Source organism: Oryctolagus cuniculus, chromosome 7 (genome assembly GCF_051225735.1).
Source record: "Oryctolagus cuniculus isolate XC-2025 breed Fujian yellow rabbit chromosome 7, ASM5122573v1, whole genome shotgun sequence".
NCBI classification, from domain to species: domain Eukaryota; kingdom Metazoa; phylum Chordata; class Mammalia; order Lagomorpha; family Leporidae; genus Oryctolagus; species Oryctolagus cuniculus.
This window is the reverse complement of record NC_142873.1, coordinates 55,612,267-55,630,460: the sequence shown is the minus strand read 5'-3', so window position 1 is coordinate 55,630,460 and position 18,194 is coordinate 55,612,267. Positions and strand designations below refer to the sequence as shown.

Genomic DNA, 18,194 nt, shown 5'->3' with positions numbered 1-18,194 from the left:
CTCTACTGGTTCTCACTCCATTGATCTTTGTCTCTCTGCACTCCTCTCCACAGGCCCCATGACGCCTGCCACATTTGGTCACTTATGGAAATCACCCAGTGGAAAATGAACACGTTAGGGCAGGGGTTTGGCTCAGCAGATAAAATAGGGCTTGGGACGCCTGTATTGTATATTGGAGTGCCTGGGTCAAGTTCTAGCTCCACTCAGGAGTCCAGCTTCCTGCTAAGGCATGCTTTGGGAAGTTGATGGCTCAACTACTTGGGCCCCTGCGACCCATGTGAGAGCCCTGGAGTGAGTTCCTGGCTCCTGGCTTTGGCCTGGCCCTGCCCTTGCTGCTGTGGGCATTTGTGTGTGAATCAACAGATAAGATTCTCTCTCTCAGCCGGCACCGCGGCTCATTAGGCTAATCCTCCGCCTAGCGGCGCCGGCACACCAGGTTCTAGTCCCGGTCGGGGCGCCGGATTCTGTCCCGGTTGCCCCTCTTCCAGGCCAGCTCTCTGCTGTGGCCAGGGAGTGCAGTGGAGGATGGCCCAAGTGCTGGGGCCCTGCACCCCATGGGAGACCAGGAAAAGCACCTGGCTCCTGGCTCCTGCCATTGGATCAGCGCGGTGCGCCGGCCGCAGCGCGCCGGCCGCGGCGGCCATTGGAGGGTGAACCAACGGCAAAGGAAGACCTTTCTCTCTGTCTCTCTCTCTCACTGTCCACTCTGCCTGTCAAAAAAAAAAAAAAAAAAAAAAAGATTCTCTCTCTCAGCCTTCCAAATAACTAAATAAGAAATTAAAACAAGGGGCCAGTGTTGTGGCATAGAGGGTTAAGCTGCCACCTGCAATGCTGGCATCCTATATGAGCACCATTTCGAGCCCTGGCTGCTCCACTTCAGATCCAGCTCCTTGCTAATGCACCTGGGAAAGCAGTAGAAGTGCCTGGGCCCACACAACCAACATGGGAAACCTGAAAGAAGCTCCTGGCTCCTGGCTTCAGCTTGCCCCAGCCCTGGCCATTTCGACCATCTGGGGAGTGAAGCAGCAAGTGGAAGAACCTCCTCTCTCTCTTTCTCTCTCTCCTCTCTAACTCATTCAAATAAATAAATAAATAAATGTTTTTAAAAGATTAAAACAAGGTCTTTGAAAGCTCTTCCCCCCTCTGGGCCTTTGGCTTCCCAGCTCGTGGGCTGACCTGGGAGCCAGTGGGAGTGGCTGCTGGGGCTGCACGTGGGTGGCAAGGGGGTCGGAGGCCCCGGTGTTCTGGAGTAACCCAGTCTCCCTGCAGGAAGCCACCGGGGGATAAGTGGAGGAGCAGCCATGAGTGCCACAGCAATCTGAACATGAAACCAGATCGAGCGTGACGGGCCTCGGGAGCAGATTCTGTTACAGCTGTGCTGACGGCAAGTAGATCCCCCCCAGACGAGCAGCCTCACTGGCCTTTGCTGCGAGCCTCTTCCTGTCTACCTTTGCAGTCCCCAGGGGCCACACCTGGCCTCCCGGAGGCTGGGGGCAGCCCCGCCAGCGGCGACCTGCCTTCTGATGAGGCTCCTCGCTAACTCCCCCAAGCGTGGCAATCAAGACACACAGATCCTGGCTGCGGCGCACGTAATCCAAGGATTAAGCAGCTTGGGCTCTGGAATGTAGAACAAAGTGGCAACCAAGCCGACTTCCCTTCTTAATCATGCCTGGCTAAGGCTAATCGCTGAAACCAGTTCCCTTCCCCGAAGTCACGGACCCGACCGCTGCGGGGGGTGGGGGGGACCGTGGGCTCAGGCTGCAGGCGGGACCGCCCAGAGAGCTGGAGGATGTTGCTGCAAATGCCCCCCCCAGGCTCTTCTCCAGGCTGGCAGAGGAGACAAACGACCCAGGTGGCGGCCCACGGATGCTTCCAAAATTTAATAAATAATGATTCTTTTTTAAAACTGTATAAACTATAAATTACCATGCAGTCCTTATAATTTAAAATAATTTACAGGTTGAGGTAGGGAGGGGGCCCAGGAGAGTGTGGGGGGCGGGGGGAGGGGGCCGCGGGCAGCTCAGCCCCTCCGGGAAGCCTTCCTGCTGAGCACGCACACGCAGGCTGTGTCGATGCGGATGAAGCGCCAGGCGGCCTGCTTGTCGTCCGTGGTCAGCGCCTTGACGAACGTGTGAGTCGTGGTGCAGTACGAGTTCCAGTGCTTTGCGTCAATGCCGCGGCACCCGCTCTCCACGGGATTGGGGTCTCGGCACTTGGTCTCGAAAAAGTACTGTTTGAACACGCTGTTGTTAATGTTCACCTCCCCCAGTACCTTCACCTCATTGCCCTTGATGTCCGTGGCGGTGGTCTTGTCCCCAACCCACACGCTGACGCTGTCGCACACCGAGAACTCTCCCATGTGGAAGACGGGGTGGGGGGCCGAGCGCTTGCTCCTGTAAGTCCTGTTGGAGGGGGAGCCCACGTCCACCTCCAGGTCCAGCTCCTCAAAGTCCACAGCGGCCAGCGGGGGCTGCGTGCTGAACAGCACCCGGGGGGACCGCAGGCGTCGTTTCTTAAAAAGTCTGGGGTCCACGGTGATGTTGCGGGTCTGCCCGGCCACCCGTGCAGCTATGGCCACGGCAGGGGCTGCGCGGGCTCTGCGGAGGGCTGTGTCCAGGGAATGCTGCAGTTTAGTCCAGTGGGCTTGGGGCAGGGCGTGTCCTGCTGGGACATTGCTGTCTGCATGTGGTTCCGCCTGTATGCCAATCAGTAACGCTGTGATCAGAGTGTAGAACAACATGGACATTACGCTATGCACCTGGAATAAGAAAGAAACCAGGGTCATTCCACGGGGTACTGAGTGTTGTCAAAAGCTTGGTCCAAGAGCCCTCGGAGTTGACTTCCCAAGAGGATCACGGGAGGCTGCGCTTGGGGAGTCTATGGGTAAGGAACCCCTAGATGGCATCATTCAAGTAGAGTCGCTTGAGGCAGAGCAGGGGGCGGTGCCAGCCATAATTACACAGGGACCATAAGCGTGGACCCAAGTTGCCTCTGATAATCTTGTGAATGGTCATCTTATGGATGGGATGGGCTTGGGACAGAGCCCCTGCAATTCACCCAGGGAGCTTGGGGTGCACTGGCAATGTCAGATGGAATCCTCTGAGCTCCTTGGTTGCCAGAGGAGGCAGCTGAGGGAACGGGTGTGTGTGCACCAGGGAGGTGGGGCGGGTAGGGATGAGGCTGATGCCTCTTCCCAGCACTTGTGCCTAGGACATGGCTGTGCTGGTCTCCCCTGGGAAGTCTGAAGATCTGATGGCCCAGCACCCTTGTGCCAAAGCCACAGCACATCCTGAGTGCCAAAAGCCACGTGGCTCTAGGACCGTCTAATCCACGTGTCTGTTCAGCCTCCAGCCCACACATATGCACACACTACTGGCATGACGGGTTTTCCTGGTGTGAGGTTTTCATATTTTTCAAATGCACTTAACTTCTCATCAGTCTGTGACTTGGGTTGGGATTTGCCATCGTTTCAAAGCACATAAGGAAACTGATTCATGGGTAATAGTTAACTAACAGGCCTAAAGTCACCAATAAAAATGCACTAGAAGTAGCACGCAAAACGCCAGTGCCAGTCTGCCCTTCCACTCGCCCTCCCTTCTGCCCGCCCTCCCTTACGCTTCTATTCTTAAACAGGTCTTCTCTTTTATATTTTTCTTTCTTTTTTTTTTCAAGATTTTTATTTATTTATTTGACAGGTAGAGTTACAGACAGTGAGAGAGAGACAGAGAGAAAGGTCTTCCTTCCATTGATTCACTCCCCAAATGGCCGCCATGGCCGGAGCTATGCCGATCCGAAGCTAGGATCCAGGTGCTTCTTCCTGGTCTCCCACATGGGTGCAGGGACCCAAGCACTTGGGCCATCCTCCACTGCCTTCCCGGGCCACAGCAGAAAGATGGCCTGGAAGAGGAGCAACCAGGACTAGAACCTGGCACCCATATGGGATGCCAGCGCCGCAGGTGGAGGATTAACCAAGTGAGCCATGGCGCTTGCCCCTATTTTTCTTACATGATGATAGACCAAATGGCATGAACCTATCTGGCCCCAGGAGGGCTTCCCAGTGCACTGCAGGTACACCTTTCTGAGTCTTTCTGAGCCATCCTGACAGCTGCTCTGCTCCTGGGGACCCTTCAGCTTCTTCTGCTGGGCTCCTGTTCACAGCTGCAGGGCCAGAGCCAGTGTCACCTCCTCTGCGAAGCTCTCCTAGACCTCCTTGGTAGGATTAAATGCACAACCCTGTCCTTTCTTCCATCTCTCTGTCTCAACCTCATGGGTCCTTCTCTCCCAGTCTGGCACAGATGCCACCTATGCTCAGATCCCTCCAGTCGAAAGTGGCATCTTCCCATTCTGCCCTTCCGAACAGAACATGCGTGGGTGCTTTCTCTCCTACCAAGTCAGTAAGCAGAACTTTGCGTTGGGTCTGGGGTTAGCAAATCTTTGGGTACCTAACTTGACGGCTTGTTAGCAGAAGAAAGCCGCTTACCTCCTCGGAGCCCTGGCTCCCTCTTTGATAGAATGTGGGCAATCAATGCTGTTTCCCACGTGTTAGGACAAAGTAGATGCTCACAAAACCTGCGGATTTGGAGTCACTGCAGTCTCCCTGCGGATTTTGTCTTTGGTTCTATCGCTGCTTCTGTCCTGATCGAGCACCGTCACCCACATCTTTTCCTAGCTGAAGTTTCCCCTTTCTCCGCCCTCTTTCAAAGCTGTTATTGGAGCCTGTCTCCCTGCAGGCCTGGAGGGCCTGGAGGGCAGAGTCACGTCTCATGCCCCACCCTTACTGTCGCTGGTTGCTCCACCCCTCGGCGTGCACCTCATCGTCCAAGGCACTGTGTGAATCACCCCGCAGCCTCTCCTGTTGCTGGGGTTCACAGTCGCCTTAGAGTGTTTCAGGAGCCAGGTGCTTTGCAACTCAGTGTTTCTGGGGCCACGTGCAGTGTCTGTCAGGTACCAGGCCCTTGACAAATGTAAGGAGAATGAACCAAAGCATAAATGGGGCAGCCAGAGAAGCTCGCCTTCTGTCTTCGCTCCACCGTGGCGCAGACTTTGTGCACATGGCTACTTGCTTCTTTTCCCATGTGCAACACATTCTCCTCAATACTGTACTTTCATTCAGCTGGAAAAAGACAGCTCTTTGGTGAGATACCAAGGAGACCACCGAATTCTTTTCTTTTCAGTTACTCTGAAGCAAATTTCTTTTCTTCTTTCTTTTTTTTTTTTTTTTACAGATTTTATTTATTTATTTGAAAGGCAAAGTCACACAGAAGCACAGGCAGAGACACAGAGAGAGGTCTTCCATCCGCTGGTTCACTCCCCAAATGGCCACAACAGCCTGAGCTGCACTGATCTGAAGCCAGGAGCCAGGAGCTTCTTCTGGGTCTCCCACACAGGTGCGGGGGCCCTAGGACTTGGGCCATCTTCTCCTGCTTTCCCAGGTGCATGAGCAGGAAGCTGGGTTGGAAGTGGAGCAGCTGGGACTGGAACTGGCACCCAGACGGGATGGCAGCGGCTTAGCCTTCTGCGCCACAGCACCGCCCCGGAAGCGTATTTCTATTGGCTCCGACTTGCCAGCTCACCATGCAGAGGAGGCGGTAGCATAGCTGAGCTTCAAGCACCTCTGGTTCTGGTGACCAACGATCTTGCAAATTGGTGTCCAGCTGGTGGCTAACTGAAGCCTTCTCCTCTTTTCCTATTTCATTTCTGTCTTCTCAGTATACAATATCTCTCATCAGGTGAATTGAAGGAGAAGAGACAAAACCAAAATTCATCTCTTTTATCTAAAGGAGTAATAATGATTAGAATTTGGATAGGGAAATGAGGAGTTGCCTAACGCTTAGAGTTTTGGTAGAAATTAGGGACACGCTGCCCTGCACTCCACAGCCCCTCCCTCGGTGAGCTCATCCTCTTCTACGGAGCTGATTGAAACTCCTGGACCGGGAAGCCCACACCTGCGGCTCTCGGCCTCCAGCGGCCCGCGGGCACCTCTCCGTGGACGCTAGCGTTTCAGATGGAAGGCGTCCTGAACAAAAATCTGTACCCTCGGCGTCCGCATCAGCTCTCCTGCTTCCGCCTTCCACTCAACAGCAGCGCCTGGTTCTGGCCACTTGATGAGTTACAGAGCAGTTCCAGGACTACTCTCCATGCTGATGGTATCGCCCATCATCCTGGATGTGGTTTTCCACATGTCCCTTCTGTGGCTGGAACCGTGAGTCCTCCTCCAGCCGTTCTGAGCCTACCTCCCGCCCAGACTCTGCTCTTCCCTGCCTGGCCCCACTGCTGCTCCTCCCAGCCCTGGGGGTTTGCTGTAGCAGCGGCTCTGGAAACTGTAGTTTCCTTCCCATGCTGCTTGCTGTGTCTCTCCTGCAGGCCGGGGAACAGTCTTCCAGCCGATGCGCCGGCCTCTCTTCCTACCCTTGGTTGCTCCACATGGCCTCTCAAAGCCCTGCTCTGTTTCCAGCCCCTGCTCCAGGGAGCCTGTGGGGACTGCTCAGCCTGGCCGTCGGGCCCACCTCCTACTCCCCTCACATAGTTGTCATTCCAGACACAGGGAATTCCTCCAGGGCCCTGCCTGCTCCGTACCTCCCCACAGCTGCCCTCCCTTCAAACCCTCCTTAGGAGGCTTGCCCCCTTCCCTGCCCGCCACGGGCCTTTTCCGCTCTGCAGGTTGGAATCCCTCCTGCTGTCTGTCAACATCCAGCTTCCCTGCCACCTCCACTGGGGACCTGCCTCTGATTCCAAGGCACCAGACCCTCCCTTCTCCATCTCTTCAGGCATCTCCGTTCTATGGCGGCAGCATTCTCTTCTCGCCCTCCCTGCTGGAGGAGGGATTCGTGGCGCACAGACAAGCGTCCCACTCATCGTCATTGCCTCGTGACCCACGCTACAAGGTGGCCCCAGCTCTGAGAATCAGTGAGCATGGAGGCCAGCTCCCTTCCTGCCACGTTCCTGAATGTCTCCAGCTGAGCAATGACGTTGGGGACATCGTCCCAGTTCCGGCTTTCTGTGACTTCTAGCAGTTGTAAGGTTTGCTAGGCTGCCTAGCTCTGCTCGTCCTCCTTCACCCAGCCCACAAGGCTGCCTCTTCAAGGCCAGCATGACTTCTGAATTCACTGTCAAGCTACACAGGGCACTGTGTCACAGGGCACTCAGCCACAACAGAGGTTAGCATTACACAGTGGAATCACTCACGGAGACCTGAAAATGACTCAGCTCCATCTCCCATTCGGGTTTTAGAGGAAAAGGTATTTAAAAAAAATATTTGACTGATTTGTGATGGTGCACTCCTATATTCTTTCCAAACTTGCAAAGAGCTTCTTAGTAAAAGTCATCAGAAGATTGAGGAAGAAAGAACGAAACAGGTGTGTTTTCTATTCTAGTGAAACAAGGCAGTTTGGAAAAGAACGTTCTCCCCGTGATGAAAATGAACCAGCGATGGGGCGCGGGGGTGTGGGGTGAGCGGTTTTTTATTTATTCGAAGCCTTGCTCCTGAGTGGATGGCAGCTCTCTGCATGGCTTCACTGGGCAGAGCTGGAGAAGGGGCGTGTAGGGGGCTCATGTGAAGGGACACGTTCTGCGTCATGGGCAAACGTGCTGTATTCATGCTGCCTCTCCCCAGGAGGGAAGACGAATGACTAAGAACAGGACGCCCAGTCAGGATGGCTTTCAGTCCAGCTGCCGGGGGGCCACCCAGCGCTCCTTCCCCCTCCCAAGCAGCGGCACGGCCTGTGGATTTCCTGTGATGCACACACTTCGTTAGCAAGAGACCATTCCTGCACCGGCTGGGCGATCTTCACACAACTCTAGCTTTGTGTGACTAGGTGACGAAGCTGCTGGACAGAGCTAGGCTGGAATATTTGTGGCTAGGAGGGCTGATGCTACTGGGAGACTTGGCAACCGTGTCGGTGCAGGCACTTGTACAGGCAGTAAGGTAGTTTCGGCCTTAGAGAGAGAGACAAGTCAAGAGCTGTCCGTGACACTGGCTTCAGAGACTGCATCAATGAAGTGAGGTCACTGACTGTTGGTGAGAGGAAATTCTTGTGGCCAAGGCAATGCAGCTCCTCCTCCTCCATGGCACTGGCCACTTGCTGAAAGTGGGTCAAGGGTCATCCTTGCCTTACTCTCGGCCTCTGCCCGTGATGTAAACTGGCTGCTGTGTTCGGTTGTAAAGAATCAGACACTCCTGGCTGCTGGAGGCTGCACGCAGTGTGGTCAGACTTTGGTGGCTTCCCAGTTCCCCAGGGAGGTATCCCAGAGGTGTCCTGGGATGAGCAGAGAGACGTATTGAAGGGATAAAACCCAGGGTCTCTGCCAGCATTGCCTAGACGGGATTCCCGGGAGGACATGTTGCCTGCAAGGGATGCGAGGGATTAAAATCTAGAGGTCCTCTTGATGCTGGTGCTGTGGCATAGTAATCCTGCGCCTGCGTCACTGGCATCCCTTATACGCATTGGTTCTAGTGCTGGCTGCTCCTCTTCCGATCCAACTCTCAGTTATGGCCTGGGAAAGCAGTGGAAGATGGCCCAAGTCCTTGGGCCCCTGCATCCGTATGGGAGACCCGGAAGAAGCTCCAGGCTCCTGGCTTGGGATCAGCTCAGCTCCACTCAAACTGTTGCGGCCATCTGGGGAGTGAACCAGCAGATGGAAGTCCTCTCACTCTGTCTCTCCCTCTCTCTCTGTAACTCTACCTCTCAAATAAATAAATTTTTTAAAAAAAGGTCCAGAAGTTTTCAAACTTTAGGGCTTCAGAATCCCTTGGAGAGTCTGCCCAACTGCAGACTGCTGGGCTCCACCCCAGAATCTGTGTTCTGTAGGTCTGCTGGGGAGGGGAATGGGAATCCCCATTCCCAGGGGGTGGTGTTGCTGATGGTCTGGGGGCTGTAACTTTACAGAGGACAGACATGAGCCTTGCAGGACTACATGGCGGGGGTCATGCAGCTGGAGTCTGTCGGGGTCAACTGGACACTGCTACTTGTCTCCACCTCTTATAGAGGACAGTGGTCAGAGGCCATGCTTGGGCAGCTGATCAGACATGGTGTGTGTTGTCTCCACTCCCAAAACCAACTGAAATTGCTGTTCACCACACTGTGAGTTTTGCCTTCCTGAGCTCACACATCCAGATGCTAAGGAACATTTCCATGTTCACTGCTTTTACATCTAGTTCATCAGGTTGCTAGGTACCACATAGACATGAGCCCCAAGTACGGAAAATGTCCATGATGGAAATACGTGGCCACAGAGCACCAGCCACAGGAGAGGGGACCTGTGGGATTACTGGTCTCCCCCGGGCCAGGTGTGCATGACTGCATGAATGGGAACAGAAGCCACTGGTCCCAGTGTTTGAATCTTCAAATGAACGAGGGAAAAATGAGATCACTGGGAGGGTTTCCACAGGATTTGGTCCCAAACTCATGCAGATGTTTCATTCTCAAATTTACAGGGTGAGGATACTGAGAGGGTAGAACCTGCCCCAGTGATGGAACTGGGAGGTGGGCCCACTGAGAGGTCCTGAGGCCACTGGGGACATGCCTGAGGAGGACAGTTCTCTTAGGAGGGCTGGTGGTGAAACCCAGCTGGACCCCGCCCCCCCCCCCCGTTTCCTGGATGGCCACGTGGCCCTCCCTCTGCGTGCCCTTTGCCAATGTCCTCCTCCAAGCCTCACCAGTTGGCTAAATTAATGGAGCTTACTCAGTCTTGAACTGTGAGCCGGCACAACTGCAAACCAAAAGAAACCGTCTTCCTTCACAAGTACATTGTTTCGGGGATTTCATTTTAGTGACAATAAATGGACTGATATGATCTTTATTGCTTAGTGGACATAACTGTCCAGCTACTCATCACCACAAACCTGGGGCGTAGGCCACACTATTTCCATTTTACAGATGAGGAAACAGAGAAAAAGCACCTGGAACTCGGGCATATCCTTAGTAGAGGTGGAACTCAGAGCCTGGCCTGCCAGTGTCCAGCCTATAGCTCTTCTCCATGCCTCTGCACCGGTCAAGGGCATAAGTGTGACCACGGAGCTTCCATCTGACAAGGTCACCTGTTCAGGCAGCCAAGAGAACTGGGTGGAGGGCCTGACTGACGCTGTTTCTCTATTCGAGGCCCTAGGTCCTGGTGCTTTAAAGGTAGCACAGCTCAGGCTCTTGATATGAAGCTGTGGTGTCAGCCTGCAAACGTGAGCGACTTCCTCTCCCACGAAGCCCAGGAAGCCCACACTGGCACACCACTCAGTGCCACACCAGAGCCCTGCTGGTCAGCAGTGGGTCCGATCCCTTCCTCAGCTGGAAGCTCCTTTCCAGCTGTCCTCTCTCTTCGGGTCCCCAAAGAGACTGGCAGCCCCAGAGCTGGGAACCTTGGGGAAGCAGGTTGCCCCTTAGGTGCTTACCTCAGCGTGGCCAGGACAGAAAGCTGCTCCCTTGGAAAAGCCGTTATTGGGCCCGGACGCTGAGCTGAGCTTGGGTCCAGCATGCCATCCAGCCCCCTGGACTGCACGATCACAGGCCAGAACTCTGTGGAAGGGAGAGGTGGCATCAGATGGGTTCGTCTACCACATACCCCACCAGATGGTTACTACGTCCTAGGCAGCGGGGAGGGATGTACCAACACGACAGATCCTATTCCCCCGAGTTCTGGGATTTCATCAGCATCAGGGCCCAGGAAGGAACCAGAATCCAGTTAGTGACATTGTAAGGGTCTGACCTTACAAGGACTTCCAGTGGCACTTGACTCACCCTCTTGTGCCAAAGCTCTTGGTTTCAGCCCGGACACAGCCCATGGCTGATCCTATACCTGGTGTGGGTGCTTCCAGATCCACACCAAAGTCCTGTTCCAGCAGCACCCAACCTACCACCGAGGGGAAAATCATTCTGTACATTACACAAAAGCAGATGTGGCAGACCCAACTCTGGAGAAGCCCAACTAGGACCAGTCATACAGAAGAAAAAGCCCAGGCGATTCAGAACAAATTGGTGCTTTGGTGAAAATCTAGATGAGTGATGGGGGCAAAGAAGACAATCCGAGCACTGGGCACACAGCAGGCAGCTCTACAGAACCTGAATGTTACAGTACCGTGTTAGGAATCAAATGTTAGGAATTGAAAGCTTGGAGATGATGCAATGAGAAAAAAATCCTATTCAATTTTGGGTTGCAGTTTCTAGAAACAATGGAAGGTTTTTATTCTCTCACTTCTATACACCTGAGCACCTACTATGTGCCAAGCCCTGTTCTTGGAGCTGGGAACATAGCAGTGAATGAGAGCAATTCTCATGGAGCTTATAGACTTGTGTAAGTGAACTGTATTTTCGGACTCTTTATATGCCACAGAGAAAGTAAGCAGGGTGTGATGACCCAGGTGACAGCAGCGTGTACAGAGAAGCCACAGGTGACAGGATGGTCAGTGAGAGCTCCCTGGGGAAGCAACCTTCAAGCTGAGATCTGAGGGATGAGAAGGAATGGGAGAGAACATTCTAGAAAGCAAGAAAAGTCAGTGCAAAGGTGCTGAGATAGAAACAAGCCAAAGTTTCCGAGCATGAAGGGAAGAGACCTTGGAACACACAGGAGAAGTGGAAAGGACCACAGCTACAGGGACACAGCAGGGAGCTCTGGTTTCACCCTCCAGACAACAGGAAGGCAGTGAGGGCTGTATACAGATCGGTGAGCTGGTGTACTTTATGAATGAATGTACTATGTCTATTGTGGAATTTGTGGTAGAGTGGGGTATCCCGCCACCCCGTAACAGTTCTAGAATGGCATGCTTGTGCTTCCTGTCTCCTGGACCCCTCATCCCCATTGTGTCTGTTTCCAGTGTGGACGCCCAGCACGTGTCTTCCTCCAGCCTGCTCGCATCTTCTGCCACAGAAGCAAATGTGGGAGCAGCCCTGTGGCTCCCCAAACCTCCCATCACACAGAGCAGCTGCAGACCTGGGGCCGGTGCTGCGGGGGCCTCTGCAGTTACCTTCCTACACCAGAAGTTAGGAAACTAAGACCTGGGTGCTTGCACTCCTCTTCCCACTACTCGAAATACTCTCTTTGCCTCCAAAAGCGCCAGGAAAACCTTCCAGTACTCAACTGGAGTTCGGGCCGCAATGCAAACTTCCTCAAACACTCTTTACCAAGGTTCGAGTCTGCAGTAAAGAGCGCTGTCGTGTCCCCCAGCTAGGAGGTGGGTGTTGTTCGGCAGCTCATGGGGAAGAGGAGCTCATCTGTTTCACAGATCCTTCAGCTGGGTATGTGACAGATCACCGGCCCGGGCCCACAGACCTGCACTCTGCTCCTGTTCGCGCTGGCTCTTGGCAAAGCCACTCGGCACGCATGAGCACCTGTGCACGTGATCTTTCATAGGACAAGCAGCTGGCACAGAGGACAGCAAAGCTCCCCTCTGGCTCTGATCATCTGTGATTCTAGGGCAGTTAATGTTGTCCAGTCTGCACATTACTGGAAGCTCAAGTAATACTTTCTCCACCCAAACACTGGAATTCAGTTAGTTCACTAAGTAGATGCTTGGCAGGTCCTGGGTCAGTCACTTTGCCTGGTGCCAGGTACATAAAGAATAAGACTTAGTACTCCCTATAGCAAATAATAATGAAAGCAGGGCACAAGAACAAACCTGTAAAGTGTACTATGGTAAGTGTGATATATATATATAGGAATATAGTAGAGGAAGAAATTAAATTAGTTTTATCTGGGCAGACTAGTCAGAGACATAAGCTCCTAGAGGAAGTAAGATCTGAACAGGGTTTTAAGGATGGATAGGAGTTTGTTAGGGAATAAGGGGAGAAAAAGCATCAGATAGCCCCAGAGTTCAAGACTTGGCTCCAAGTAAAGCACAGCTTAGCAGGGGCTGCGGGGGAGGGGAAGGAGTACTCGCTGGACCATACACATCAGTAGGTGCTAATGAACTTGCAGATCTCACTGCTGTAGCCAGCCTGCTTAACTGCTTCCTACAGGACACAGACAGCGCCTGCTTTTAATCTATGGAAAAACCAGGGAAATAAGAATAACTTGTAGGGAAATATTTTGGCTATTCTACCACAAACCAGGATGGCTTCCAACTAGAAAATTAGAGTGAGAAGGCCAACGTACATGAGAAATTCCACAACTCCTAGGCGTCCCTGCTTTCTTGGGGGGACTGACTGTAGATCAACCATCATCAGTTCCCCGGCTTGGTATCTATACCTCGGGCCCAAGTCATCTTGGTCACACCAGGGTCCCCCGCCTGTGTCATCTGGACACCTGGTTGTTATATTTGAGACCCTGTCCAGCACCTCCTCTGCTTTGGCCTCCTCTGTTTCAGTGTTGTTATGGGTAGTTTGCTACCTGGCTGGAAAATGCCTTTACAGAACACTGAGACACTAAAAAATTCTCACAGATATTGTTAGTGTTTTCAGCCTCATGCTGGTGAAGATTAAAGCTCTAAAGTCAAATCCAGTTTATACATTATCAACTTCTAATGTCGATCTGTCATGCATATGTCTGTATTTAAAACCTGTGTGTTCTCCTGGGGGGATTCATTTAAGCAGAAATCAGATGGCTCCCACACTTTGGATGAATGCATAGAAGAAAACCCCAGCTCATTGCAAGACTAACTTCTGTTCCTCCTTATGGGTTCCAAAGGGATGCTATTCCAGTCTGGTGCACCTCTTCTCGACCCTGGCCTGGCCTCTGTCTCTTGCTTTAAATCAATGCTTCTCAAAGTAGTATTGAGTGTCATGGATCTTGCTAGAAATGCAAGTTCGCCTCCACAGACCTATTGCATCAGAAACACTGGGAGTGAAGTGAGATACTCTGTGGTTTAACAAGCCCAGCAGGTGATGCTGATGTATGCTGGAGTTCAAGAACCATGGCTTTAGGAGGTTCTACCCTGGCTGTCCTCCAGCTAAAACCTGCCTGGGAGGTGAGGGTTCCAAGGCACAGAGAGAGACCTGAGCTGGCTCAGTCGACAGCCGTGGACTGCTCACTTGACTGCACCTTTCCAGGGGGCAGCCCATCGCACGTTGAGGCTCCTCCCCACTTCTGGGCCATGCTGCCAGGACCCATCACTCCAGGAACCTGGTCCAACCAGCTGTGAGCCTGCTGGAGTTGGGAGAGAGAGGGCTCTTCTGAGCAGTCCTGAGGTTAAGTCTGTACGACTCTCCCCTGATGACTGCCGTAGCCTCCCCATCACATTCTTAAGTTCTTAATGATACTGTGGTCAACTCCAGTGAAGAAACTTAGATTACCGGCAAATTGTCCAACAGCTTTGCATCAGGTAGCTTAGAGGAGCTGTCTGTGCCTCTGCTGCTATTTGAACCTGCTGATGCTGCCAACCAGCATCCCACTAAGTGCCCCACGCCAGAATTTCATGAAGGATTCTATGCACCTCCCTGGGTACCACTTTCTGCTGTCCCCCAGTCATCTCCATCAGTGGCTCTCAACCTCAGCCACACACTGGAACCTCCTGGAGGTTTTACAATCTCCTCCACCTGTGTCCCATTCCAGCGATGCAGCCTTAATTGATCTAGAGTGTGCCTGGGCAACAGACCTTGTAACACTCTCAGAGTGATTCCAACATGCAGGAAGGGCTGAGAGCCACTGGGGTGCAGGAAGAACAGAGGCTTGGCACTGGCTTCAGTGAGCTGAAGACTGAGAGAAATCATCAAGAAATGGATATCTCAGCACATAGGAAGTCCAGGTGTGGTCACAGGAAAGGTGACAAGAAGGTCTGAAGATACAGCACGCAGGCATCAGGAAATGCTGCTCCTGATAAGCAGACATAATCAACATTGGCACATTGTTTGCCTTTTACTGCTTGCTTGCTACTTCAAATATTCCTTGGTGTTGGCGCTATAATTGGCTTAGTATAAATAAGCCTAGGGACTATTTGCTGGCATTTTGAATTCTAATGATCTGGGGATGCTCGACCCAAATCCTTGCACCACCCGGTACTGTGCTCTGGAGCAATGGTGAGCCCCAAGTGCAGCTCACGTGGTAGCAAGGGTGCCAGGGCAACTGAAGCCCCCCTCCTCCTGGTTTGCACCTGGAAGAGTTCTGTGCACGGGGAAAACTCACTGAGAATCGCAGGTGCTAAGAACACATTGGTGGAGGGGATAATAAGAATCGTTGGTGCCACTGCTGTTGGTTTTCATGGCTGTAACCACGCCCCCAATCCCCTCCTCTCCCCCTGTGTTCTTACTCTGAGCCTGTACACAAAGGGAAAAGGAATTTGAAGTCTTTCACGTTCAAGTCTGTCTTCCTAATTTCTAGCCTAATCAGAAGTTTTCTAGTATGGAATAAGACCGCAAGGATTGCTGACTAAGAGTTCTTTTTTTTCTTTTTTCTTTTTTCTTTTTTTTTTTTTTTTTGGAAAACAATTTCAATTTTGGCCATTTTGAGTTGATTTGATGTGCTTTAACTATTTAGTGGTTTTGGCATATCCAGTAGGAAAATAGTGCATCTGGCACCGAGGGTTGAGGAAGACACTGAGGTTCAGCAAAACTGCTCTTCTTTGCGACTGAACATTTCAGTGCTGACGGTTGCCACGTTTCCCTAAGACAGGAATGGTCCTGTGTCTCTTTGGGAGGCGCTGGGGTAAATTACAAGACCTTTCTTAGCATTTCCCCAGAGAGTCAGACAGCTCCAGGAAGAAAGCCTTGTGCTTGGCTGCCCTTGATCTTCAGAACAAAAATGTTCACTTCACGCATGTGAGTGGCCTTCCATGGTGTGTGGCTGGCCACGGTCTGCGCGGCATTTACCCAGTGGGAACAGTTCATGAGCTGTGCAGCGGCCAGCATCACCGAGAGATTTGCCAAATGTGGGCAATTACAAGTACGTCAACATGGTAGAAGGCACGCCGTCTAAACACACAACAGTGCTCCGTTACAGAGGCGAAGGCAGACTATTTTTTCAAGAATGTACTGGTTAAATTAACAGCCGTAGTAATGGAGCCCATCAACTTGGTAATACTAACGCTGTATCTACCATCTAGAGCTGAGTGCCAAAAACAATCCAATAGTGTTTCAAACTTTTCTGCGACCCTAAGAAAACATCCCCTTGGTTCCAACTGGCTGATCCTTAAACCACAAGAAGAAAGATCTATTTCAGCTATGCTTTGGGTCTTGCCACGCTCTGCTGTTCCCATACTGGAGACTAAGAGCAGTCAGCATTAGTGGGAACAAACGTGACCTTCAAGTTGTCGCAGTCACAGTTCATATTCAGTGATAGTGGTACCGACTGAGGTCTGCAGTCCACAGATCTTGGATGACCACCCTGGGATGGAGTACATGAATGAAAACGAGACAGTGCCAGGGAGTGTTAACTCAGGTCTAAATCCCCGCTTCTATATAGGCTCAGTAGGATTAAATGTCTTCAGCTTTTCTTCAGCTATGGCTGCTTCCCTCTCAGTGTGTGGTATGTTTTCCAAAGCAACAGGTCAAGAAACGTTACAACGCCTGAGTCCATAATGCAATTCAGATGGAAGTTCAGAAAGGAAGAGAAGCTACAGCCCTGAAAGAGACCAGGGAAATCCAGGCTTCACAGACAACCCAGGGTTCCAGGGCTTTTTAAAAGGCAGGCAGCCATCCTTCAACTAAGGAGGGCTAAGGGATGAGTCACGGGACCTGAGTTTAAGGATTCCAGTAAAATGCCACCCTTACTCGTTAGAGTGTCCACGAGACGAGGCCATTGCTGTGGGAGCGGCTGGACGTCAGATTCACTGCAAAAATCGCTGCACCTCAATCACCCTGCATCCAAGAAAAGACGGATCACAAGTCGCCAGCCAGCACCAAACACTGCGTGGGGGAAACCGAGTCCGGAGGCCCCACCAGATGCCTCCCCTGTGCACAGCACCCACACGACCGCTGCCGCCACATCTGGGGCCCCCTCACTCTCTGTGCTGGCATTTACTGGCTTGTCTGCTGACTTCACACCCAGAAAATCTGACTCAAGGCATGAAGGAGATAACAGCTGGCTCTGCCCGGACATGCAGCACATGCAAATCCTGGGCAACCTGAGGCTAAGGTAAGAGCTGGAAGTGGAGATTTATTGCCGTGTGTGTGTGTGTGTGTGTGTGTGTGTATATGCATGTGCATGCGCGTCCTTGTCGGGGGAGGGCCTTGTGCTGATTTACCTGCTTCCGCTGCCTGGCTTTGGCTGTCCCAGGCCCAGCGGGCTCCACACTGCAGCAGCGCAAAGGCCCAAGGCGGACCGTGAGAATGCCTGCAGACACTTAGGTCTCACGGGTGGCTATTGAGGGCATTTCTTTCTCTTTCTCTCTCTCTCCTTTATTTTATTTTATTTATTTGTTTGAGAGGCAGAGTTACAGACAGTGAGAGGGAGAGACAGAGAGGTCTTCCATCCACTGGTTCACTCCCCAGATGGCCACACGGCTGGAGCTGCACTGATCCGAAGCCAGGAGCCAGGAGCTTCTTCTGGGTCTCCCATGTTGGGGCAGGGGCCCAAGGCCTTGGACTATCTTCCACTGCTTTCCCAGGCCATAGCAGAGAGCTGGATCAGAAGTGGAGCAGCTGGGTCTTGAACTGGTGCCCATATGAGGTGTCGGTGCCACAGACGGAGGCTTAGCCCACTACATGCCATGGCTCCAGCACCTTGAGGGCGTTTCTGAGCTTAGGTGAAGGCGTTTGTTCTGGCTCTTCATGAGCTTGGAAGGAAACCCTGTGGTCTCTCTAAGGTCACTGGAGTCACATGCAGAAGTTTATATTTCAGAAGATTCCCAATCTTCTAGGGTTCCGCCTCTTAGGGTTTGTTTCACAGGGCCCAGGTGGACAAACGGAAAGATCTGCTCTGGCGGAATTCACCGCAGAGCTAACAGGAGACCCACGGAGTGCACCAGGTCCCAGGGAGCCGGAGCCTGTTGTGGGGTACTTAGAAATTCCAGAGACGAAGGCAGACAGTTTTCTCCCACTCAGTCAACCCACGTGTGTGCAGAGACAGAGAGGCGAGAGAGAGGGAGAGAGAGAGAAAGAGAGAGAGAGAGGTACAGTTTCCACGATTGACATTGAGAGTCACAGCCACTGTCCTCGAATCTGTATAAGCACGCTGGCTGACATAAGCACACTGTTCCAGCTGCCGAGGGCCTCTGGCTTCTGCACAGCCCAGCTGCTTCTCTTGACAGATTGGCCTGGGGCTGGTGGCATCTCGGTCCCTCTACTTACCAGCTGTGCGATCTTTAGCAAATGACTTAACCTCTCTGCGTCTCAGTGTTG

General features: G+C 52.5%; 1 protein-coding gene across 3 annotated transcripts in view; it reads right to left on the bottom strand.

The window, feature by feature from the left end:
- Nucleotides 1-1,865: 1,865 nt before the first annotated feature.
- The window catches only part of NGF (nerve growth factor), a 53,957-nt gene continuing 37,628 nt past the window's right edge, over nt 1,866-18,194 (bottom strand). For 2 of the 3 annotated variants that reach the window (XM_051856131.3, XM_051856132.2), the window contains exons 2-3: nt 10,382-10,505; nt 1,866-2,758 (exon numbers count right to left, since the gene is read on the bottom strand). In XM_051856131.3, the coding sequence (XP_051712091.1) occupies nt 2,021-2,746 (726 nt within the window). In that variant the 5' untranslated portion in view covers nt 2,747-2,758; nt 10,382-10,505 and the 3' untranslated portion in view covers nt 1,866-2,020. Of the gene's footprint in view, nt 2,759-10,381; nt 10,506-16,625; nt 16,714-18,194 lie in introns of those variants that run through there. The other variant, XM_070076898.2, reaches the window with a different exon arrangement.